Genomic DNA, 25,357 nt, shown 5'->3' with positions numbered 1-25,357 from the left:
AGACAGAGGGTGAATGCAATTGTCAACTGTGTATGCAACAAATGTACAAAAAAAGAAACGCTATAAAAAGTAGTCATGTATTCAGATCGATCCATTTAGTTCTGATGTTAACTGAACGTGAATATTCGAGACACAATGCAGTTTGTATGCAGCAATGAGAAGGCGAAAGTGTTGGAAAAGTAGACTGTTGAGTATGTTTTATACTTCATCTTCACACAGTTTATGTACTCTCACTCATTGTGCTGCTCTTTCCAACCTTCAACAGAATGTTTTAATTCAAAAAAGGGGAAAAGTGAAAATGCAAAATGAATGTACAGTATGTATGCATTTTATTTTGTTCTATTTATTTTTTTGGAAGAATATCTGTGTTAAATTATCAAAATGCAAAAAAGTGTATAGGGCCTACTTTTGCAAAAGAAATATTACAAAACATACCTATATACTGTATTTCTTGCTCATAAATCTCTAACTGAATGAAATTAAGTTATTTTCATATTGCATAGTTTTTTGTAGTCATTTCATAATGAAAAATGTTAACACGTAAATAATGTATAATTATTTATTTTGTGTAACCATTAAATCAAGCAACCACAACCTGGACTCTCTTTATTGTTTGTTTGGCGATGGGGCTGTGCATTAAACCATTCAAAGACAACCGTTTTCTTTCTATCTGCAACATCCCCCAAAACACACTGTGCACACACCACCCCCCAAGCTCCACCACCAGCTGACTTAACATTCATTGTTCTGTGCTCAGAAAAAGAAGAACTTGGAAAAGTGCCAGTCTCGCTACACTGCGCATGCTTGGAATTAGCCATAAATTCATATCACACTGTACAAATGCATAAAGATGTCTCAGTGCTGCTCAGATATGGAAACAACTCTCTGCTGAACTGAAAGGGGGTTTGCTTTCAGAAGCATTCTTCACGTGCTCTGGGTCAGTCCGCACTGGTTGGAAATTTTGTCCGCAGACTAGTTTACTTACTTCTCTCTTTCGGGGGACTGTTTAGACCGCAGCCCTCTGAGCTTCCTCTTCTATTGACTTTTGCATCCACTCACCTGAGTCCACAGACTGACCCGCACTTCCACTTTCCGCATTTGGCCTTTTGCTGTGCTACGCAGTAAAAATGAGGCATATATTTTTTTTAGCTGGCAAAGAGTTAAAAGTCACACCACAACCTGTGCAGAGTAGCAATCGCCTGCCTCTCATGGAAGAACCAAATTTGAGAGTAAAAAACACTCTTGTGATATATTAACTTGCCACCCATGGTGGAGAAACAATTGGGATTGCTAAAAGCAAACAGGCAAAGCAGCACTATCTCTGTTGAAGCTCAGCCTATTCAAATCCTGATATGTTTGACGAATGGTAAACAGCTGTGCTCAAAACACTTCAAAAGTGAGGGTGCAAACAATATCAGCACTGCTTTTTAAATGGCCTATTACCTGATGATAATGTTAATTAAGTTGTGGAAGCACTGTGTTACATGACATGATGCATTGTCCATGCACAGTACATTCTCTCTCTCTCTCTCTCTCTCTCTCTCTCTCTCTCTCTCTCTCTCTCTCTCTCTCTCTCTCTCTCTCTCTCTCTCTCTCTCTCTCACTCACACACACACAGATTTACATAGTAGATCATGTACACACACACACACACACACCCACACACACACACACACACACACACACACACACACACACACACACAGACACACACACACACACACACACACTTTCTCTGACACAGAAAATCATGTACTTCCCTCTTTGCCCACAGCACATGAAACAGCCATGACCTAAAAAGAGAAGTGCACAACCGTAACTGGGCTGTCACAACAAGCCCAGTCCCTCTCCACACACATTCTGCTACGGCAAGATGAGGCAGTCACCTATAGTTTTATTCCTCTAAAACCTTAATAATAGTTAAGGAAAGGCTTAATAGCCATTGTTTTATTCCTCTAAAAGCTGAATAGAAGTTAAAGAAAACCTTAATTGTGAGGGAAAAAATATTTGACGATGCACAGGAACATGCGAAGGAACCTGCAAAGCCTTTGGAGGAACACATTTCTTTAGCAGCATCTTTTTTTTCCACCCTTGGAGCTAATCGTGCAAACTCTTTGAGTGAGACGGACGCAGCCAGGACAAGAGCCACCAATTCCACACAAGAGAACACAGAGGATCGATCAACACACCATGCAATCCAGGAGGCCTCCAATACCACGCAAGCCAGTGCTCCCCCCACAACCACCCAAACCCTCCACCCTCCAGGGAGCGCAGGCCGCCACAGCAAGCCCCAGGCCCCAAGCCACCACACTAGGCCCACCGTGGAACAGCCACACCAGGCGCACTCGCCCTCCCCCACCGTTTATTCTGCAGAGGAGCGGGAACCAGGGGCCACCCACTCACGATGACAAGCCCCCGTTGAGCCCCAAACCTCTGAGCCCCCCACCTCTGAGCCCTAGTCCCAGCAGCAGAGGCCGAGCTGCTGTTGAGTTCTCCACTCCGCCTCTGTCTCCCAAGGAAAAGAGTTTTGGGGTGACACTGGGAAGAGAGGGGAAGCCCACCGTCAAATGGTCGAAGCCAAACTGTTGGCTTGGTGAAGCTCAGCGTGGACGTCGATCAGGTACTGTGTGTTTGTTTGGTGGTCTATGTAGAAAGACAAATGGTCCTGTGACCATACTGTAAATGATGCAAATGCAATGATGCTAGCTATTTTTAGAATAATGATGACACACCAATTACCAAATCAATTGACATTCACCAATTGTAAATACTTGCTATAGAGTGTTTCTCAACGTGGGCAGTACAGCCCCCCAGGGGGCGTCCGGGAGCCCTAGGGGGGTAGTTGAGAAGGATGCAGTTGAGAGGGGGCAGCCCTTACGAAAATCGACCACGGTTTTACTGTAATAAGCATGGTTTTACCATGGTATGTCATGGTTACTATAGTACGTATAGGCTTATCCTTGTTTTTTTTGGTAACCATGAAAACCGTGGTTCCTGACTAACCATGGATCATGGTTATTCATGGTTTTCATTTCAGCATGGTTTGTGACTATGGTTTAATCTGAACCATAGTTGAACTATGCTAAAAAAACATGGCTAAAAAGGTGGGTTTTATGGTTACCAAAAAAACATGAAAACTTGTTCACAGCCATGGTGTAATGGTTAGGGAGTTGGACTGAAGATCACAGAGTTGCAGGTTCAAATCCCCTTAGCCCTCACTGAACCTCCATCCATGGCTGAAGTGCCCTTGAGCAAGGCACCTAACCCCACATTGCTCCAAGGACTGTCACTGATATGTGCGTTGAATAAAAAAGTGGCAGCTCAGTGTAATTCAATGAATAATTATAAACCGTGGTAAAGCATGGTTTCCAGAGTAAAACCAGGTTAATTTTATAGGTAAACCATGATTGAACCAGAGTAAAAATAAACCGTGCCAAACCATGATCGATTTTCGTGGGAGTGCTTAGTTGTCATTGGTAGCATTTTTTTAATACAGTGGGTCTGACATGTGAATAGTACTTAAACTCATATGTATTAGGTTCATTATGTCTGACTGTTTAACTTAAACACTTAAGATTTTCTTTTGCCTTAAGGCATGTAAACGTTTTTATCTTTTACCTGACATGTTTTGGTGTAATGGTGTTACTTCCGTCTTCATCAGAGGGTCACTGTGATGTTGATGTGTGACGTGCTTTAAAATTAGCTGATGTTGTTGTGGAGGTGTGACCTCCCTGCCAATAATGACAGGTTGGTCACACCTCCTGTTGTTAGAGTTGTCCTCTTAGTTGTTAGTTAGTTGGCTCTTCATTATTGGCAGGGAGGTCACACAACATCAGCTGATTTTAAAGCACGTCAAGCACTGTCGAAACATGTCAGGTAAAAGATAAAACCTTTACATGTCTTAAGGCAAAAGAAAATCTAAAGTGTTTAAGTACTTAAACTCATGCATTGTTTTAGTCAAAATGACTAAAAGGTTGTCATTATGCTACTTTAAAAGCTCTTGCACATTCCTAAGTTCTCTCTCTCCATCTGTCTGTCTTTGTCTGTGTGTGTGTGTGTGTGTGTGTGTGTGTGTGTGTGTGTGTGTGTGTGTGTGTGTGTGTGTGTGTGTGTGTGTGTATGTCTGTCTGTCTGTCTGTCTCTCTCTCTCTCTCTACCTGTTCATGTCTCCTTCTCTGCCTATCATTCTTTCTCTCCATCTTTCCATCCATCTATCCCTCTCATGGCCTCTCTTATCTGCTGTGTCAGCACCAGATGGAAGTGAGAAGACAGACAGTAATGGAGTGATGGTGGTGGACAGTGAGAAGGCTGTGTCCAGTTCCTCTAACCCCACTGGACCAAGCCCAAACCCTAGCTCTAGCCCTGACACTAACCCCTGTCCCGGCGCCAAGCCCTGCAACTGCCAGTGTCTGTGTCACCACCACAGGCCTGGCATGAGGCTGGTGTGGGTTCCCGTGCAGGATGAAGATGATGGATCTCCAACAGCGGAGCTTGGAACTAGAACAGCGGAGAACAGCGTGACAGCAGAGCAGACCATGACGGTCACGAAACCAATGACAACAGAAGAGAGCCAGGAAGCGTCCAGGCAGAGGGACGCCAAAAACGAGAAGTCCGATAATGGGGAAGTGAAAGTGGACGACAGCGTCCACCGCCGTCACCACCGCCAAGCAGGGCCTGATCTGCTGTACGAGAGCATGGAAGTCCCTGAGAAACCCACTCCTCCACCGAGACCACCACATCTAGCTCCTGGCACATACATACCACCACAACAACAGGCTCTGATGCCCCCACAGGTGCCCCCGAAAGCTGGTCGGCCTTCCCCGGACAGCAGCCCCCGGCTGAATGCCAAGGCCAAGCCTTGCCCAAGCACCAGCCCGGTTAGCCCCAGCAAAGTCGGATGGGGCACCAAAAACGAGGCCCCCTCCCCGAAATCGAGCCCGTCCATGGAGCACCGTCCCCTGCCGCCCATACCTCCCGTCACCCCCCGGAGCCCCAGAGGGAGGAACACACAGGCCCGCCCCGTGCTGTCCTACATGCTGTCCCCACGCGGGTGCCCTCCGCCCTGCAGACGTCAGCAGTCCGAGAGGGCCAAGAGCAAAGACAACATATATTATGACGGCTACGAGTCCTACAAGTGCACAGTGGCTCAGCCACCACCGGAGAAAGCAGGTGAGAGAGCAGATTTTACTGCTGAGAGAGAGAGAGAGAGAGAGAGAGAAAGAGAGATTTGAGCTGGTCAAAGACGTTTTTTGACATCTTGTTACCTTACACACCCTACAACCCTTGCACCTGCATGTTTACACAAGTCTGAATAATGTTAGCCTTTATTATTGGACAGGATAATCCACAACAAACATAATTGGTGGCGGCTGAGTTTTAGTGCACTCAGAATAAAATGAATGTTTACTTCTTTTCCTTCAGATGTGAACTTGGATGATTTCTACGAGTGGGTTTCCACAGACCAAGAGGAGTAAGTCGACGCAGCACACACACACAATTACACATATCCTCCCGTGAGCGCACACACACAATTTGTGTGTGTGTGTGTGTGTGTGTGTGTGTGTGTGTGTGTGTGTGTGTGTGTGTGTGTGTGTGTGTTTGTGTGTGTTATCTTGTAAAGGAGCATCCATTTCTTTTTTCCAGTATTCCTGTGTACCTTGAGATTCAGCAGGACTCACCCCCTGAACGGAAAGCCTCACAGGACAAACAAAAACTTGTGAGAGAACCTGTATTATCATTCCTACAGTTGTGCACAAACTCTGCACAGAAAATATTTATAAATAGTCACTTTAACACAATGCATGGGCCACCCTTTTACAGTTACCTCAAATATATTACATTTGATTTTTCTCAAATTCTCTCTGCTTTACCTTCAATCAGAAGCACAGCATGACCTTCCATGCCTCCACCAAGGTCACGGATCCCTCTCGGCCGCAGGCAGTTGCTCATGCCCAGGTCAGCAGGGCCAACTCCGTGGGGGGAGGGGAGGGCGTCGCACTGCGCAAGAACAAGGTGGAGCCCCTGGCCAGCCTGTGGCAGGACCGGCCCGAGGTGAAGGCCAGCGGGGTCCTGGAGACACTGAGCCGCAGGGAGGTCCTTCTGCAGGAGGTGAGAAGGAGGGAGAGACATAGACATAAACACATGTTGTGAAGTGATGATGGACAACCTGGAGTCAGGGCTGTAATCCAGTGCCATATATTCCAAATGACCTGGTCTTACTTGTTTAAATGTCCTGATTGGACAAGTAAAAGTCTTTTGGATCCAGGTTGCCCAGTACAGTACCGGCCTATAGTGCAAGCATGTTAGAAACATTAAACCAGAGATGGTGGATTTAGATTACCTTATTGAGAATCTACTGTAGGTTCATTAAAGTTCTCCTTTGTCGTGACATTTTTAATTAATAAGTTATGAACTGAATTGGGTAGCATGGCTCTGTTCAGAGGACGGAGTCCCCTGATTTTTCATGAGCATCAAGGTAAAGCTGGGGAGGTAGTGCTTGCATAGATGCATGCAGCATGCAGTTGGAAGTTTGAGCTTTTGAGTTTGTCCACTCAGAACCGCGGGGAAATCATCTGCTGAGGCAAAACAGCTGATGCAGATCAGCTGATGTGACTGTGTTGTTGTCCTAGCCGAGGGGAAGCGGTTAGCTCTTGACTGCAATACATGGCCCACCAGAACGAATGCTGACACTTGATTTTGTCCTTGAAAGTAAGAACTTCCTCCACCCTTGTAGGCATTAGTGGAAACATCCGCTTTTTAAAAAAATCTAAAAAGTGTGATATGACTTTCTTGGACATGGTCGACATAAGGGTGTCATGTAGCTAGTATAAAAGTGACAGGACACATGACACATTATTGATCCGTATGACTGTTGTCAGTGTGTCATTCAGTTTTTGAAATGTCATGACACCCAAACAATGTCAACTTGGCAAGGAGGCATCTTCATTTAGCATTTGAAGTGTCTTGTGGATTAAACTCACCCCCAGACAGAGGAGGAGATTCTTTCCCTTTATAGATATCGGTACACTTTTAGGGCTTTTATGCTTTTATTTATACAGGACAGGACAGTGAGAGAGAGTGACAGGAAACGAGTGGGAGAGAGAGAGGGTTAGGACCTCGGGTTGGAATCAAGCCGGTGTAATGGTATGGCGTCTTTGCTCATTGAGCCACCATGCCCCCAAGGAATTTCTTTCCTCAAGCCATTCACCTATTAAACTCCTCATAATGATTCGAATGAACTCTCTCTCTCACACACACACACACACACACACACACACACACACACACACACACACACACACACACACACACACACACACACACACACACACACACACACACACACACACACACACACACACACACACACACACACGCACACACACACACACACACTGTATGTACATGACAAATAAACATTCTTGTATCCTCTCCTTCAGAGCATGTTTGAGGTGATGTCCAGTGAGGAGTCGTACCAGAACTCCCTGAGGGTGCTGAGGGACCACTTCCTGGGCTCCCGAGAGCTGAACGACACCCTGGTGATCCACGACAAGAAGAGGCTTTTCTCCAACATCCTCCAAGTATACGAAGTCAGCGAAAGGTGAGAAAACTTAGCCTGGCAAGCCAGAGACCATTACGTAGAGGCGTGTGATTGGAGGATTGATTCCTGTCCCTGGCACTATTATCCCCTATGGTGCCATGCTAGACCGAGCCGTCAAGCAAGGAATTGTCTGCTGCTAGCATTTACACCAAACTGGACTTTTAAGACAGCCAGTTCAGCCTATGCACATGTTATGGTAGTGAATACCAACATGATCTCCAAAAAATCCGTGCTCCTGGACACGGATGTTAAGGACACTAAATCCGTGTCCAGGAGCACGGATTTTGCCAAAATTCCGTGCTCCTGGACACGGAATTGTTTTCCGTGCTCCTGGACACAGAATTGTTTGAAGTGCTTTCTATAGGCTATTTCCACAGTCTTGTGTTTTCTCAGGATTTCAAATATTTTGTCTCAAAAACATTTCTTACTGACAGGTTAGGGTTAGGGATTGTTTTGGTCTGGGCACAGCTAGTTTTCTTTCATTCATCATATGAGTTTGATAGCTTAGCAACCAACTGGAAAAGGTATTTCTCAAAAATATGTCTTTAATGACAGGTTAAGGTTAGGGAATGTTTTGGTCAGGGCACAACTTGAATTGCTATAGCATTATTTTGTTTAGGATTAGCATTTGGTATGTATTTTCTAATGATAGAGTTAACACAGTGCTGTGGTAATAGCCTATAGAAAGCACTTCCGTGTGCCCATCACGGAAAACAATTCCGTGTCCAGGAGCACGGAAAACAATTCCGTGTCCAGGAGCACGGAATTTTGGCAAAATCCGTGCTCCTGGACACGGATTTAGTGTCCTTAACATCCGTGTCCAGGAGCACGGAATTTTTGGAGATCAGGCTGTGAATACATGTTCAGCTAAACCATTAGAAACTATGCATTAAGGTTAACAAGTTTTGAGTCATACATCACTTGTTTTATTGCCTGTGGACAGTAGATGATTGTCTATTGATGATTCAGTGATCATGTTATCTACGTACCTCGTGGCAAAATGTTCATTTGTGACACGAAATAAGGTGTGTATGTTACATTTGTCCACATTAAGTATGGATTACTGGTATATCAACACCTATTGCATATTATCACTGATATTGAGGTTGATACGCCTCCTACAAAATGTGTTTCAGATTCTTGGCAGATCTGCAGGACAGAGTGAACGAGAGCGTGGTCATTTCAGATCTGTGTGACATCATTCACAACCATGCCCAGAACCACTTTGCAGCGTACACTGACTATGTCCGCGACCAAGTCTACCAGGAGAAGACGTACAGCTCCCTCATGTAAACCACAAGACACAACACTTGCTTATAGAAACACAAATGATCTCAGGCAACAATACTCTTTGGAGCACTCACATGCATAACTCTGCATTTGTGCCAAATTATGTTTATGTTTTGAGACATAGGACTGAGTGGGGGATTGAGTATTTGTAAATCACCCAGTGTTTGTCTTTACAGTGTGCTGGAAGAAAGGGCATGGTTACTACTGTAGTCTTTCATAGGGGCAAACATAGTTCCTGTGGACATTTCTAGTCATTTATTCTGTGCTTCTTCTGTGTGAGTTTCTCTTGTGATCTATTGGACAGGCAGAGCAACAGGCATTTCGCTCTGGTCATGAGAAGGCTGGAGGAATCTCCCTTGTGCAAACGACTTCCTTTCACCTCTTTTCTGCTTCTACCGTTCCAGAGGATCACTCGGCTGAAAATACTTATTCAGGTAGACCTGTATATGGTAGCTACACTCATCTAAAGAATTGATGCACAGTGAGTGCACGTTAGAAATCCATGTTGCACATACAAAATGAGAGATACAGCATACTCACTTTTAGTTTCCTGCTTATTCCATCAGAACATTTTGAAAAAGACAGAAGAAGGGTCCAAGCTAGAGCAGACTTGTTCCCAAGCTTTGGCTGTAGTGTCTGAGGTAAGTGTGTTCTTTTAGGATCTGTCTCTGTGACCCCACCATCAACTGCTCAAAACCAAGCTATTTAGTGATGCTGTCTTTTAGTGGTCCTGTTTTGATTATTTCTGTTTTTTTGTTTGTTTGTTTTTTACATTTTTATCTGCTTTTAACTATTTATTTAATGGGACTTTTTTATTTTCTGCTTTTATTCTCTTCTTTGTGCCTTCTTTTTGTCTTTGTCATGATTGTGTGATTTTTATATGTTTATTTTCTTATGGTCTTTTATCTCTATCATCTTTATTTTTGCATACGAAATGCATGCATGTATGCGTGCATGTAATGCACTACAGAAATAAAGTTGCTTTGTCTCTGTTAACTGGTGTGCCCCATGTACACATACTACTGTAAGGTCACCCGTATAGCTCTAAAATCTAGAATAGGAACGCCTGTTTAAGGACCATATCATCTGCACAAAGCTGTGGCCCAACATTTAAGAGTACCCAATCATGTTTTAAGCAGCAGTGGTCTGCACCTGCTATGTCATACTCTCCTTGTCATATGTTTCAGATTATAAAGGACACCAACACTCAGGTCGGCAAGATGAAGCAGATGGAGGAGCTCTTTAGCATTGCAAACATGCTGGAATTTCAAAAACTCAAGGTCAGTTTCACTAAATAAATAAAATATCTTCAAACAAGTATCTGTTAACAAATGTCTTTAAAGGTGCACTATGTGATATACTTAGTAGTTTATTTCCAGAATCAATGCGCCCCATTCACACAGGGCCGGTTCTAGTCAATTTGATGCTCTAGGCGTCTCTTTGCTTTTGGTGGAATTATATGGCATGTATAAACATAGTCTCATACATCTGATAGACCACAGCTGATCAACTACCTATATATGTACTGAGTACCCATTGATAATAATTGTCAATATAAAGCTTAAAGCTTTGTTTCCCTTAATTCATAATTTGTAATCCCTAATTCTGTGGGACTTGGCGACCCCAAGACATTTGGCGCTCTAGTGCCCTTGCCTAGCGCCGACCCTGGATTCACAAATATTTACTGTACCACCAAAGAAGTATTCATTATATTTCATTATATTATATTTCATTATATGTTATATAATTTCGAGAAATAGACATGTATTGTGCTTTGGTCAGTTGGTAAATATTCATGAAAAGATCAAATCTGGCAATAGGCAGCACAGTTTCAATGACCAGCATAGTTGCAATACCTACTTTGGCTTCCATCCTACACAGATACACAGAACAGCTTTAATGAGTAATATTTTTGTCCTGACCATGGCTCGGCTATAAGGCACTGACTGGTACACCAGAGACCCAGGTTTGACTCAATACTGGGCGTGTTCTCCATTGATTTGCATTGACTGAAGAACACAGGTCTACCTAAAGAAGAGCAAGGCTGCGCTTGCTGTTTTACAATGCTGTTGTAAATGCCGTGCCACCTCTAGTCTAACGTTCTACCTGTACCTCTGTGCCTGACACCCACCCTTGTGTTCCTCTGCTTCTCTGGTCCGTGTCCTGTCCAAGCCCAGGCCGTGCCCATTGTGTCCCAGACGCGCTACCTGGAGAAGCAGGGCGAGCTGCTGGAGCTGTCCAAGGCCGGCTCTCTCTTCAACATCCGCCTACGCTTCCTGCCCGTCTACGCCTTCCTCTTCAACGACCTCTTCGTCCTCGCCAGCAAAAAGAGGTGAGGGTCAAGGTCAAGCTCATGGTCAAGGTCAAAGGCTTTACAAAACAGGACCATGTTGATGAAGTGAACTGATTATTACAATAACATAAAATGTGTAATTATTTATTGATATGTGCATGATATGCCCCTGTATATTACCTGCACTGGTGTTAAATTTCCAAAAAAAAATGATATTCATTCATTGATATACAGTGCATGACCTGTGTGTTAGAAAGCCCCCACAAACAAAATTGACTGTCCATAATACTGTATGCTGCCACCACCCAGTCCGGACCGCTACGTGGTGATAGACCATGCACACCGGTCTGTGGTGCAGGCCCAGGCTGTACGCGAGGATGAGCTGAGAGCTCGCTTCGAGCACTGCTTCTGCCTCACACTGCTGGAGAACCACCAGGGACAGCACTGCGAGAGACTCCTCAAGGCCAACACAGAGTAAGTGAACATAAACACAGGGATGTTGACAGGTTACACTGTGCTCAGTAAGGACAAAATCATCTGAAAGGTTTTCCATCTGTGTCGGAAAGGTTTTCCCTCTCAATATAGACATGTAATCAGGCCCAATTTTGGGCCTGTGACAACTCAAACAATATCAAACAATAACGCTATCGCCCATTATTTTCATCATTTCAACATAGCAAGTGCCGTCAACTTTTCAGAACAAGCACATACTGCATGCAGCAATGTTTATTTATTTACATTTCCAGAAGTTACAAAGCCACATCATGCCTTTTGATGACTTCCGATTTAGGTCAGATATGCACCGATGGATTGCAGCACTACCATCTCTGACTGAGCCCCAACCCGATCAGAATGAAAAGATCTATACAGACTGGGGTCAGTAGCAAACTATTCAGCCCACTAGGGACTGTAAATTGACATAAGAAACAATAAAAAAAAATTGTGTAATTCAGAGCACACATACCGATGTTGTTACTACTCCAGCAGACTGTTCTGTAAGGTTTTACAGTCAATTTGCATAGATGAGATTATGAATCATCGCTTTCCCACTGTGTGTGTGTGTGTGTGTGTGTGTGTGTGTGTGTGTCTCAGACTGCCCTCAGGTGCAGTGTGTGGAGCAGTATACGGGTCAGCAGGCAGATGAGCTCTCCTTGGAACCCACCGACATCATCAACGTGTTGCGCAAGACCAAAGAAGGTGACCATGTCAGACCTGCACTACATGACACCCACGCATGCATGCACAGGCACTCACACACACACAACCTAAGCAGAATCTCCCCAGATTTTTTTTTAGCAGATACCATTTGACACAGTCTTTGCATTAGTGTTCATCAGTTGGTTAACACCTACTACTTTGTCATGTAATGATGCCGTGTGGTGTGAACCTGTGCGACACCTGTCCTTTTCACCAGATATTGCACCCTTTATGTTCTTACAGACAAGGCATGACACTTAGCAGTGTCTGGGAGACATCTTCATACCTATTTTGGGCTAACCATAACAAAGCCCTAACTAAATAATGTGGTGAAATCAGGAACTTGACTCAAGCTGGCCACATGGCTGTGTAATGCTGAAGTAGGCTCACAGGAAGAGGTTTGTCTTTTTTAGCATCACTGACTTAAAGTAGAAAAACGTTTTTTTGACATTGGGCCCTTAAAAGTCTGGTGAAGGTGGAAGTTTGTGACGTGACACCACATCCTCCTTTACCAGACTTTTAAAAAAACTATTATCCACAAAACCGAGAAGTTTCCAAACAAGCAATCCACCGACGCGTTGTGTGTGGTAGCGTACCGTAATGAATAAATTAAAAACAGCATAATTTGTGCCTGCAAAAAATTGCCCATAGGAAGTCGTTTCATGGCCGAATATCTTAGGTCAGAACATACGGTTTAAATTCAAGGGCCCAATGTAAAAAAAAAATGCTTTTCTCCTTTCAGTGTTTCGACTAGTGTTCCTAGTCTTGTTGCCCCCTCTAGAAATAGAATTTTAGTCACAAAGGTTGTTGCATGTTGTAAGTTCAGAACTACCATGAAATTGATATTCGTTACTTTAGCACCATGGCAAAAGAAAATGACAAAGGTCATGGTAGTAATATAAATATGGATAAGACATGATTTGCCATTGTATCCAAAAGAACTTTGTTTTTTTGGTGGAATATAAACAAATATAATCGTCCCATTTTTTTACAGAGCGTTAAAATAACATTCAACAACTCAACAATAAACATAAACACTGTGACTTGATGTATATTTTAGGATTCAAGGGTGATAGCAGTGCCATGCAATATTGAGTGTGGCTTTTTGACAAAGTGGCCAGACAGAATGTTTCCATGAATTGGGTAGGTAGGCTACACTAAGGACAGTCATGGGTAATTGGTCAGGGAGTTTGGTTTGAACCCTGAGGGCTGTCTGTTTGATTCCTGATCTCACTAGGTGGAGGATGGGGGCCGAACAACTAGCTCTTTCCTCCACCCTTTACGTTGATTTAAGGCACTGTGAGCATGTTACTGTGTGTGAGCAGTGCACTGCTCCCTTGGGCTGCCTGTTGAGGCATAAAGAAATGTTGTTCTTTGTTGTGTATGGTCGAAAAATGACTTACCGTATGGGACTTTCCCAGTGAGACTTTCATTTCCTAATAATGGATGCTGTTGAATGTTCATCTATTCACACACCTGCCATTGTATCCCATGTTGTGTTTGTGTCCATCATTAGGGTGGTGTGAGGGGATCCGCCTCTATGATGGCCAGACAGGCTGGTTTCCCTCCAAGAACGTGCTGGAGATCACCAATGAACACCAACGAAGAAGAAACCTTGTGGAGCAGTACCGTATTCAAAAATCAGCAGCTAAAATAGCACAGCACCAGGAAAAAAAGCTCTGACTGACTTGATACTGACTGTGTTCTCTTAATGTTTTTGTAGCTGTGAGGAAATATTTTATTCTCATATTGTGGTCTTCAGGGTCTTTTGTAATTATTTTAATATTATTAAAACGGATCGTTGTTTTTCTTTAATTATGGTACAATGAACTAGGCCTATATTTTAGTTACCAAAACAGAATAGGATGCTTACTCCTGTTGTTCATGTAATGATCTGGCTCTAACACTAATTGCATGTAAATAATGTATGGAACTCAATTATACAAATAAAAGCAAAACAAAATATTGGTTTTACAAAAAAAGCCAGAATTTTATTTAGCAAACTTCGCAAAATGATAATGCAAATGATAATATTCATCATGTAATATTATGGGATGCTGATGAATGGATGGTAGCCATGGGAACAAGCCCCTTCCTGTGGGACGGAGGGCATCAGAGCCCTGCTCCACGGCAGCTGTGCAGATCACAGGTGCTTCATCTCAGATACCAGGGGACGCTGCAAATTTCAGAACAAGGACATTAACAAACACACACACACACACACACTTATTGGACACAATGCCAACACCATGCATAGAAAACAGCCCATAGTCTACGCATATAGGGTACCTGCTGAATGTCATCCTCCAGTTTCTATGGTGCGATTTTTTCGTCCTGAGAAAGCGGAGACAGGAAGGAGAGTGATGAGTCATGCAAAATGCGAAATCCTGGTCAAGACAATTATTTTGTCCATTAATATTACTAGATTTTCCAGGGGGTCCCTGCTGAAAAAAGTTTGGGAACCACTGCAGTAACTGTTAGTAGGATATCAAAAGATATCAATCATCTCAACTTCTATTTAATACCATCATCATATTAACATTCAACTCAGCTGATGCCTTCATCCAAAGCGACTTACAGTTATGTAGACACAGGATATTGGTTCAATTCCATGTGAGATTAGGTGCCTTAGGCTCAAGGGCACTTCAGTCATGGATGAAGACCACACACACACACACACACTTTCTTTCCACTGGTAAGATAGACATCCGAACCCACTGGCCATCTTCCTTCTCGCTAGAGAACAGACTTCTCATGATCATCCGGCTCTCCCAGGAGAGTGGCTTTCTAAGCGGTGGACCGATCATCAAAGTGCTTCACAGGGTTCGAGAAGCTGATAGATTATGTGGCGTATTGGGCAAGATCGCTGGCCGTGGTGCTGAAGTAATGCCAGTAGGGATGCAAACGATTAATCGATTTTAATCGATCAATGCATTAATCGATTAAAAAACATTAATCGCTATTAATCGACAATTCAACTGACAAGAGACCCAGGTGAAGAGTGTGTGTGAAGAGGGATGTGAACAGTGGGAATACTTAAATCACCTTATGATTAAAGAATTGAAATAGAATTCATTTAAATGTGGTATTTTCTCTCAATTTTTAATGAAAATTTTTAAATTTAGTAGGTTTTTTTTCGAGAAACATTGAGATTTCGGGGGCAAAACGCCGCTTATCAATTAATCGTAAGTCGATCGATAAGGCTATCAACTAATGATTAATGAATTAATCGATAATTTGCATCCCTAAATGCCACGGCTGAGAAATGTCTATGTAATAAACATTCTCGAGCTCTGGAGTACGGGGCGCCACTGAGAGCTTGAGCAGTATCTGCGCCCACAGATATGTGCGAGGTCTGAGTGAACACCCCGCGGTCGGTGATGGTCAGAGAGCAATGGAGCAAGGTGAACTGGAGAGCACAAGGCAAGACGCCTGACGAATCGATTGAACAGTGGCGGAAGGGAGGTGAACGGGGTGGTAGTGGGTGCAGGCGCGAAAGAAAATTTCTGACTGGAGACAGGTGAACAGAGAATAAATAATACATAGTTAATTAAGGGGCGTTCCAAATTTCAGTGCGCTGAAATTCCACCGAATGACAGCAGAGCGTAAAATGAGTTGCAGTTGTTTAAATAGGCGTGCCAATCTTTTCGAGTTGAAATCAGACGAATGACAGTTGAACAAATAATCGAATGCGCATGGTAAATGCCAAATTTCATTACGCTTCTTCCGAACGTCATTTTTAACAAAACGTGCATTTAAAGGCATGGTGTTCTTAAAGAAGCTTTGGTACTCGTCATCTCACCCCTCAGCAGTGGTCTCCTCCAGTAGCCCTCTGTGCCAGTGCCGTTAGGCCATGCAGGTGCCCGGCGCACCTTCCTGGAGTGGTATGAGGCAGGGCTCGGGGTGTTATCCTGAGGTTCATAGATGGTCAGGGTGGGTGGACCCTTCACTGGATGCACGCAGCCAACAGGGATCCTAGATTAGGCACATGAATACAGTACAATCACAGTCTGATTTGGTATGCGAAAGTGGAACAGGGTAAGATTCATGCAAAAATTCAAAAGATCCATACACAGCTTCTACAGTAGGTGATGGTAAACGCAGGTGCATTCAATACTTTAAAAGGAAAAAAAGTTAACCACACACTTGTTTGACTTTATACAGTACTCTTTTATTAGTAAAACAACGCGTTTCGCTTCTGTGTGTCATCAGGTTCACTCAGGCAAGGTCTGATATGGTATAGTAGTGGAACAGGGTAAGGTTCATCTTCAGGTACTGTATGAAGGAGGTTGTTTGACCCGGAGGCTTGGCAAGTACACTCGTTTAAAAGTGGGCAGACATTTAATTTTGTATGTTTGTATTTTGTCTGGCAAGTTTTGATCAGGAGTGAAACAGGCTAACATTCATGAAATACTACAGTCAAATCTATAAAAGGTTGTGTAGGAATGAAAAGGCTTGGCCTCTCACCTGAAACTGAGCTGACTGGTAGTGGGAGGCGTCATGCGGCCGTCAAATACGGGAGTGTACCTCACTTCATTCATGTAGTGCAGCTCCCCGTTCTTTTCCTGCAGCAGCATTGGGAAACATTGGGGATGTATGACTATGACTATGGAATGCATGATATAAATTCTCAAAGCTGCACAGAGTAGTGTTTATACTGTAGTATAGTGTATATATTGTTTACACTGACTTCCTCCCCTTTTTCGACACAGGAGCGGGAGGAAACATGCTCAGCTTCAAGCATTTGCTGACCTGATCATACAGTATAACACAGCTAATGGTTTTTGTAACCATTTTCATACACACAAAGACTCATTTGTTGCCTAAACCATCCTAAAATTATCTTTCAGCTTCAAGAAAGAAAGAAAGAAAGAAAACACAGAAAGACCATTAGAATATTATTATATATTATAATTATACATTAAATGTTATCAACAAATCACAAACATTAGGATATACTTGCCGTTTTGAGGGTGCCGCAGGCATCTATCTTGAAAGAGAACAGGGCTTGGGTGTTATTGGTGTGTACGGGTCGGCAGGACGGGTTGAGGAGAGAGGTCCACTGCGGGTCAATGGGTGGGAACGCAGATGAGGTGTCAACCAACACTATCACTCTTTCATCTGGCAAACAGACTGCAGGGAAGAGATAAGGGGATTCGTCAGTGCTTGCACATCGCGCCCCTGAACATTACACAATAAATACTTGCAATTTAAACTTATGGTGTAAATTGTATGCTTTAAACAGGAGCTTTTCCTCTGAAACATAAATAGAGAGAGGTGCGGAGTTAACAGTATACATGTTAACTATTAGGAAGGGAACTACAGTATTTTACCCAGCAGCTCTGGCACAGGGAACAGGCAGCGATGCCTGTAGGTGATATTCTCTCCTGTGTCAGAGTGGGAAAGGCGCAGGTGTACACTGACCAGCAGTCCCTCTAGTCCAAGACCCTGGAAGAGAGGATTAATTAACATCAGGTTTTAAAAGGTTAAGAAACACCCCCCTGGCCACATTTTGCTAAACCATTTTCTGAGAGATCGTAACAAACACAGAAAAACACGTATAAATACAAAAAAATGCTTTGTTCTTCAACTTAAGAATCCAATTCAGGTGTTACATTACATTTCACTTAGATGACAGTTTTATCCAAAGCGACTTAGTTATTTACAGGGTATTGGTTACAGTCCTTGGAGTAATGTGGGGTTAGGGGCGTTGCTCCAGAGCACTTGGCCATGGAGCGAGGTGGGATTCAAATCTGCAATCCTCTGATCTTAACACCACCTCCATAACCATTAGGCCAGGTCTTCCCGGGTTAATGACTGCAGCCTGGCTTCCCTCACCTCATAAGTCATCCCCTGACTGTAGAGGGGCACGTCCACTCCAAACTGGTCCCTCTTGGCCTCCAGGCTGTAGCCCTCCACCTGCACCAGCTCCCAGTCCAGTCTCTGGCCTCCCACATACATGGCCCAATCCGTGTCCATGTTCCCATAATGCAACAGCAACTTGATCCCGCGCGGCATACATTCTCCCTCCAGGCTTGGCAGCACTTGGCAGGTATGCGAGACAAATTGTAACATTAAAAGAGGGCAAAACAGCAAGCTATAGGATTGAGAAACCGCTCAAAAATGTTCACGGTGATAGATCGAGGTCAAGTATTGTTGAGTCACTGGAATGAGCACCTCATGAGAAACACTACCACACCGTATGTACACACAGAGACACACATCGCTAAATTAATGCCATACACACCCACGTCCTCCAGGTGGGTTTCCACAGAGGCCAGATGGTGGTAGAGGTCTCCCTCGGGAGACACCATGAGGGTGAAGACCACAGAGAGGCTGTATCTCCTGCGACGCTCACCCAAATACTGACACAGCAGAGGCCAACATCAAACAACAAACAAAAGAAGAAGAAAAAGCAAAGGATTAGAGAGATCAAAGGGCAGATACAGAGGTGCTCAATAATGATAGCAGATTGAGGTGTCACCTGAAAATAGTTCTGAAATGGGACCAGGGCCTTTGAGTGATGAGTGAAACTAAACAAAACGTCTTGTTCTGAAGTACTTGAGCACACAGACTGTGTTTAATGGTTAAGCCTCGCCTGTTTAGTTCAGGCAGCCTATATTTCTTGTTTTACATCTTTTTTTGGTAAATCGGAATGTGTGAAAAGGTGTGATCGAAAACAAGTAGTGTGTAGAAAATACACACTCCCTGCCTTCTGAAACATTGAGGAGGGATTAAGCAACCATTTATTAGTGCCAAATTAATGATTTACAATATATAATTTGAAAAAAAGTCTGTAGTTTTTTTATATCCAGGTGTTATCAGGATGGTATTCTTTGTCAGGGTCAAAATCAGGGCTGGCCCGAGGCATAAGTAAACAATGTGATGGCTTAGGGCCCCCATGGCACCATTGACCCCCCATGAGTAACAAAGCTCCAGGAAGAAATGAACAATCCACCATTTTCCCCAGGATAAAATTCAGCTAATAGGGCCCCAGGAAGGCTTGGGCCGGCCCTGGTCAAAATTGACCAGGTGGGTACTATGAAAGTGTGGGGTTTGAAGGGTATGTATTGTAAGGGTTGATGATTAATAAGCATCCTCACCTGTTGGGTGACAGCAGGGTGGGAGAAGGGCGCCTGCAGCAGGAAGAGGTGTGTGCCGTTGGGGAAAGGGACCTGGGAGAGGCTGAGACCCAGGCGCTCGGCCTGCGACAAAGACACCGTTTCTCCTCCAACGATGATGTTGACCAGGGACACGTCGGAGGGGAAGAGGCCCAGAGCCACGGAGAACATGCCCTCTGAGGCATTGGTGCCTAGGAGAGACAAGAACACAAGGGATTCTTTCCATAATCCTAACTGCCGTCCTCCCTTGTGCTAGTGACCTTGTGATGACATTGCAAGACGTCATTGACGACAGAAGTTTAACTCAATACCTTGCAAAAGCACAATTCCAAGGTCATTTCCTCATTTGCCTTGTCTGGTTAACACCAGACCTAATCACAAATGAGATTAGGACGTTATGAGTCATCCTCGCCAGACTGTCTTTCAGATCGAAACGATTGTGTAAAACTAAAGGCAGTATGGGAGTTCCCAGGCTATCATTTGCCCAACTGTGGAGCTCCAACTCTCATTGTCATTGTGACACAGCACACAAGTGCACACTGCATGCAACAAAATTGCATTTATGCCTCACCGGTGCCAGGGGTAAGCCCCCAAATGCGCCTTAAGGGGAGCAGTGTGGCGGAACGGTACCATGATCAAGGTACCTCAGTCATGGAGAAGGATGGGGGAGAGCACTAGTTAATTACTCCCCCTACCACCCTTGCAGGTCGGGAGTCGAACTGACGCCCTAACCGCTTACCCCATAATGTGGCCTGGTATTAAAAAATGTAAAGCCTACTGTTGATGACTGGGTGTCTGCAGTTGGTGTGGGATGGACGTTGGCCTGAAGGATCGCTGCTGCGTCAGAGACCACTGAGCATCCTCCCTGACCTTGTGATGACGTTGCAAGACGTCATTGACGACAGAAGTTTAACTCAATACCTTGCAAAAGCACAATTCCAAGGTCATTTCCTCATTTGCCCAACTGGGGAGCTCCAACTCCCATTGTCATTGTGACACAGCACTCCACAGCATACAAGTGCACACTGCATGCAATAAAATTGCATTTATGCCTCACCGGTGCAAGGGGTAAGCCCCCAATTGCGCCTTAAGGGGAGTAGTGTGGCGGAACGGTACCATGATCAAGGTACCTCAGTTATGGAGAAGGATGGGGGAGAGCACTAGTTAATTACTCCCCCTACCACCCTTGCAGGTCAGGAGTCGAACTGACGCCCTAACCGCTTACCCCATAATGTGGCCTGGTATTAAAAAATGTAAAGCAACTTCAACTGCTATATTCTGGCTTGAAGTTGAAAACTGGTTGCTAAAGTATAATATAAGCTTGCATTTAGATCTCCCTACTATACTCCTAGGTGACTTGGCAAGCGAAAACCAGGGATTACAAAATATTATTATTTTGTTGGGCAAAGTGTTCATACATAGAACAATGGATATAAAGACATTGACTATAAGAGCTTTTAAAAATTATATCAAACACTACTGTAAAATAGAATGTGTAATGGCTAATGAGACAGGAATGGTGAGCTATGCAAATAGATGGTTAGAATTAAAAGATGGCGAAGGTTGGACTTAGGGTCTTTTTTGTTGTTGTTTTTTTCTTTTTCCCCCTTTCTCGTTCAAACTATCTCTTAATTAATGTAATACTTCTCATTGCATCAGGATAAAATGTAAACCGTAACTTCATCCCCGGGGGAGGGTGGGCACTAAATATATGGTCTGACATTTTTGGGGGACCTCAGATTTGAATATTTTGTTTCCTTCTTATTTTTTTCTTTTTACTATTGTCCTTCTTTGTTGTTAAACCCATGTTTTGTTTATTGTATTGTTTTATTAAAAAAGAAAGGTAAATGAAAATATATTTAAAAGAAAGGAAAAAAAAAGAATGAAAGACAAAAAATTAGGTACCCCATAAGGGGGGATGGTGGTTGGGTTTAGAAAAAAAAAAAAAAATGTAAAGCCTACTGTTGATGACTCTGGGTGTCTGCAGTTGGTGTGGGATGGACGTTGGCCTAAAGGATCGCTGCTGCGTCAGAGACCACTGGGCATCCTCCCACTCCTGCAGGAAGAACAGGTCCAGGAAATACGACTGGAAATATTCACCATCACTAACGTGACTCTGGAGAGAGAGAGAGAGAGAGAGAGAGAGAGAGAGAAGAGTGCAGAGTACAAACAGGAATTTGGAGTGAATCAGGGCGTTTTCTCTCTCAAATTTGTGCAAGATGGGAAATCCGAAGCACTAAGAATTGCACACTTTATACTATTTATTTGGCCACAATGCCTATGCGTCAACAACCTTGAGTACCTCGGATTTCCTGTCATGCACAATTTAAATGATTGCACATTGGCAGTCCAATGACAACTTTAAAGGAGGGCCCTACCATGGCGCTAACGGTAGGGCACTCGTCTACTACGGAACATGTCCCCGGGTTCAATTCCGGCCCGGGTCCTTTGCTGACTTTTCCCAGTCTCACTCTCCCAACTTACTTCCTGTCACCATCCGATCTCGTAAAAAATAACTAATGCTTGAAAAGCCCCCAAAAACTAGATAAAAAAGTTTAAAAAGAAGACTTTTATGTAGTGATTGGTTACCTTCACCAGTCCTCCCTGGGCTCCGAAGGGCACCTGAATCTGCACGGTGCCGTTGAGCTCCCGCATCTGATAGCTGTGCTGTTTGGCCATGCAGGGGCTGAGGTACTGGCCACCCACCCCCACTCTAAACCCGCTGTCTGTCACCGGGGGCTGCAGCAGAGGGGACGCGGTATGGGGGGCGGACCACACTATGTGGCGGCCCTCCAGGTCCAGAGAGGCCTTACCTAGAAATAAAAAAGAGAGACAAATCAAAGTGTGATATCCGTTCCACATATAATTTTTCAAAGTCCTTTTTCTAAAGAAATGTTTTCCTTTTAAAAGAAAAAGATGGTGCATAGACAGGATGCGATTGGAAAGCTAGGAGAGATATACGGTAATTCATCGCATCCAACTCCACAAAAACATGACAACAATATTTTGTGACATTATACATTATTGCATTACAGTATTAAAATGACCAATAATCAATTCTATCATTTATCAATCCAACTATATCTTCAGGTTCCACATCATAATGTAAGTAGTGTACTGTAAGAATAGGCACAAACGTGTGGTGCAAGCCACGGAGGTGTCCACTCGGAGTAACATCCACTGGTGTTTGTACAGGACAGTGGCACTGACCATCTCCATCTCGATCCCATTCACCTGCAACAGACCAAGGCAAGGGTCAGTGGGCTACATACAGCCACCAACAGCTAAATGTGATCAGTCCGTAGTATTTGGATCAACTTTGGCCAATGAGGTCTTGGCAAATGAATGGTTGCAGATTTCTCTACCAGAAGTAAAAATGTTTATGAGCGCATGAATAACCAGTGAAGATCTTCTCTTAACCCATGGCTAAATTGGTCTGGCGTGAAGCAATAAACTCCACTCTCCCCTGGGTGAGACAGAGCATCAGCTACCTGTAAATGTCATGTAGGTGCATCATGTCAGTACATACAGTAGCCCCATTTGCACATACAGCAAGATGGTCGCAGGTTAGAATCCCCAACCATGAGGGAAAATCTACTGAATGACAAGGAATGAATGCCCAGTGATCTCCATCACACTCGAACATATTGAGTGTTGCAAAACAAACATCCACACGCCCCTGGAAGCGGTCACAATGACAAAGCTACATAGCGGCACAGCATCCCCCCACCTGTATAGGATAGGACAGCCTGGAGCCGTAGGGGCATCTCAGGAGGATCCGAGACCCAGTGCTGTTGACGTGATAGCCCATCAGGTGAGCCATCTCCACGGGTACGGTCTCCTCCCGCATCCCCTGGGCCTCCCCCAGCTCCTGGTTGATCACAGGCACACGGAACACCACCCTCCACTCGCTCAAACCTTCCTCCTCGTTCTAGAGAAAAATACAAAGTACCAGTTAATGGTTAGCCTATGGCACCGTTCCAGTGAATCATTGCAATTTGTAATGATTTTAAATGAAATTTCAATCTTCCGTGACAACTCCTGTTACATTGAGTTTTGATAATTAAGCACACTTTGGTTTGTGTCAATGGTGACTCATCAAAGTCAAGTCAATGTCTGTATAGAATGTACATTCATTGATACAAAGACAGACTACAGTGACTGTTTCTAATGAAGGATATTAATAGCACAAACCACTGGGGCAGGGTTCATCCATTCGGTGCCCTTTTGATGATCGGGAGGAGTTGGTTTCAGCACTGACACCTACGGCATAAATGATTGACACATGGGAGTGACCACATACTCGAATGGCTGGGGAAACACTGAGGAAATAGAAACAGTGTGAGTCTATTTTATATACACAGTTTTTATTATCACACTAACAAAGTTATTATGGACTATAGTGAAGCCTATACTATATACATTTATATTATCCATGTTAGGATGACTTATTATATATAAATTATTGTCTTGATAATGGGCAGTTCAGTTAGGTCCAACTAAAAATGTGGTTGTCTAATTTCTTTCGCGGACCAGACGCAGCGACTGATATAGTACGTCTTTACTGTAGTTAGTCAAACTGATCACCTTTGATTAAAAAATCATGAAAGAAAAAAAGATCATTACATTTCATCACATTATTTCCAAGCAATGTTAAAAATCTCCATCTGGAAACACCACACTCTGAAACCACATCCCTGGCACCATTGTTAGAGCAACCATCCCTTTGCAAACACACTGGTTCTTGCTGGCTGCCGCACCTCCATGTAAGTTTCCTCGCAGACCATTTCCCTGGGGCTCCACGGCTGTTGCAGTGGGCAGGTGAGCAGGAGGGGATAGGACGTCTCCTCGCTCTCACCATCCACATTCACAAACCACACAAGCAGCTGGTACTCTGTGTCCACCTGCCAACACACACACACGGCTGGTAATACATTTATCAATGGAGATATTCAATTTGATTGACTATTATATTCAGTAAAAAAAACAGCAGATGAGATCAAGGGACATCGACTGGACTTGAGTTATGAACTATAAAGCCTAGCCCACTTTACACACAAAAACCTGACCATGTACATGGGCTATATATGAGTTACAGTGATTCGTGTGGTGTGGTTCACCTGGTTTTCCACATGACAGGCCAGGTAAGAGGCGCGTAAGACCAAATCTCCTAACGGATCCCGCACCACAGTGTAGCCACACTCAGCGGCCCACGCCCCCGTTATGGTGTGGACGCCATGGCTATCTGAAAAGGCAAAAGAGTTTGAGGAGATGTTATGTCCGTGCGCAAATAACATAGACAATCTGTAGGGAAAATATTAAACGTGGGACACAAACCTTCAACATCAAACCGGAATGTATGGCCAAGAACGTTTGATCTAACCGCCAACCAGAAGTGACGATCCTGGCACTCAGTTCTAAACATGCCTTAGACAAAAGAAAGATGAACTGAAAATAATGCACTACGTCAATTCAATGGCAAATATAGTAGGCAAGGAATACAGGTCACAAGATCAACCACTTTCAACGACTAATATTCCACCACATCTGTCCACTTACCAATTGGTATGCTCTTGGAGTCAGACATGGGGGTTATGCAAAGCAAAATAACACTAGAGGGAGGAAATAACATTAGCCCACATTTACCACCTAATCAAAATAACACGTGTTACAGTTCCAAACAGATGCTTTCAGAGCAGCTCACATCAATGATGAGGCATCAACCTTACCAAAACATTTTTAATTGATCCATGACTTCTTGCGTTCTATGTAGAAAGCTATCTATATTTTAAACGCAAGGTTCTTCCAAGGATGTCTCCCTTTACAAGCGACCACTGATCAATTATTAGGGCAATC

The 25,357-nt window shown here is 43.8% G+C and overlaps 2 protein-coding genes across 3 annotated transcripts; one reads left to right on the top strand and one right to left on the bottom strand.

Annotated features, from left to right (window-relative positions):
• Window positions 1–1,847: 1,847 nt before the first annotated feature.
• arhgef15a (Rho guanine nucleotide exchange factor (GEF) 15) lies at window positions 1,848–14,345 on the top strand. 2 transcript variants are annotated; one of them, XM_063203355.1, is made up of 15 exons: window positions 1,848–2,620; window positions 4,255–5,169; window positions 5,422–5,470; window positions 5,644–5,716; window positions 5,881–6,108; window positions 7,440–7,600; window positions 8,737–8,889; window positions 9,195–9,324; window positions 9,457–9,531; window positions 10,078–10,170; window positions 11,068–11,222; window positions 11,493–11,657; window positions 11,974–12,059; window positions 12,276–12,380; window positions 13,897–14,345. In XM_063203355.1, exons 1-15 carry the CDS (start codon window positions 2,191–2,193, stop codon window positions 14,061–14,063), a joined length of 2,985 nt encoding a protein of 994 aa, XP_063059425.1. In that variant the 5' UTR covers window positions 1,848–2,190; the 3' UTR covers window positions 14,064–14,345. The 2 variants fall into 2 exon arrangements, with proteins under 2 accessions (XP_063059425.1, XP_063059424.1); XM_063203354.1 differs by having other exon boundaries at window positions 4,249–5,169.
• Window positions 14,346–25,337, bottom strand: LOC134452774 (uncharacterized). Its single transcript, XM_063203356.1, has 19 exons — window positions 25,231–25,337; window positions 25,061–25,113; window positions 24,839–24,928; window positions 24,622–24,746; window positions 24,262–24,405; window positions 23,696–23,764; window positions 23,232–23,432; window positions 22,639–22,735; window positions 22,091–22,314; window positions 21,464–21,617; window positions 19,484–19,692; window positions 18,628–18,745; window positions 18,219–18,424; window positions 17,714–17,828; window positions 17,344–17,513; window positions 16,848–16,945; window positions 16,183–16,355; window positions 14,670–14,714; window positions 14,346–14,556 (listed from the first exon to the last, which is right to left on the bottom strand). The coding sequence occupies exons 1-18, from the start codon at window positions 25,251–25,253 to the stop codon at window positions 14,680–14,682; spliced, it is 2,304 nt and encodes a 767-aa protein (XP_063059426.1). The 5' UTR covers window positions 25,254–25,337; the 3' UTR covers window positions 14,346–14,556; window positions 14,670–14,679.
• Window positions 25,338–25,357: the final 20 nt, after the last annotated feature.

The sequence above is a fragment of the Engraulis encrasicolus genome, chromosome 7 (genome assembly GCF_034702125.1).
Source record: "Engraulis encrasicolus isolate BLACKSEA-1 chromosome 7, IST_EnEncr_1.0, whole genome shotgun sequence".
Classification (NCBI taxonomy): domain Eukaryota; kingdom Metazoa; phylum Chordata; class Actinopteri; order Clupeiformes; family Engraulidae; genus Engraulis; species Engraulis encrasicolus.
The sequence above is the reverse complement of the archived record's forward strand: the minus strand, read 5'-3'. Positions and strand labels throughout refer to the sequence as shown.

Excerpts from the sequence above, each read along its gene's own strand:
- LOC134452774 (XM_063203356.1), bottom strand. The coding sequence starts at position 25,253 with ATGGATCAATTAAAAATGTTTTG. Across the intron at positions 22,736-23,231 it reads GGCTGTCCTATCCTATACAG|GTGAATGGGATCGAGATGGA; the intron begins GTGGGGGGATGC and ends GGTCTGTTGCAG. Across the intron at positions 14,715-16,182 it reads GAGGAGACCACTGCTGAGGG|GACGAAAAAATCGCACCATA; the intron begins GTGAGATGACGA and ends CCGCTTTCTCAG.
- arhgef15a (XM_063203354.1), top strand. The coding sequence starts at position 2,191 with ATGCAATCCAGGAGGCCTCCAATACCACGCAAGCCAGTGCTCCCCCCA. Across the intron at positions 5,717-5,880 it reads CACAGGACAAACAAAAACTT|AAGCACAGCATGACCTTCCA; the intron begins GTGAGAGAACCT and ends ACCTTCAATCAG. Across the intron at positions 6,109-7,439 it reads GGGAGGTCCTTCTGCAGGAG|AGCATGTTTGAGGTGATGTC; the intron begins GTGAGAAGGAGG and ends CCTCTCCTTCAG.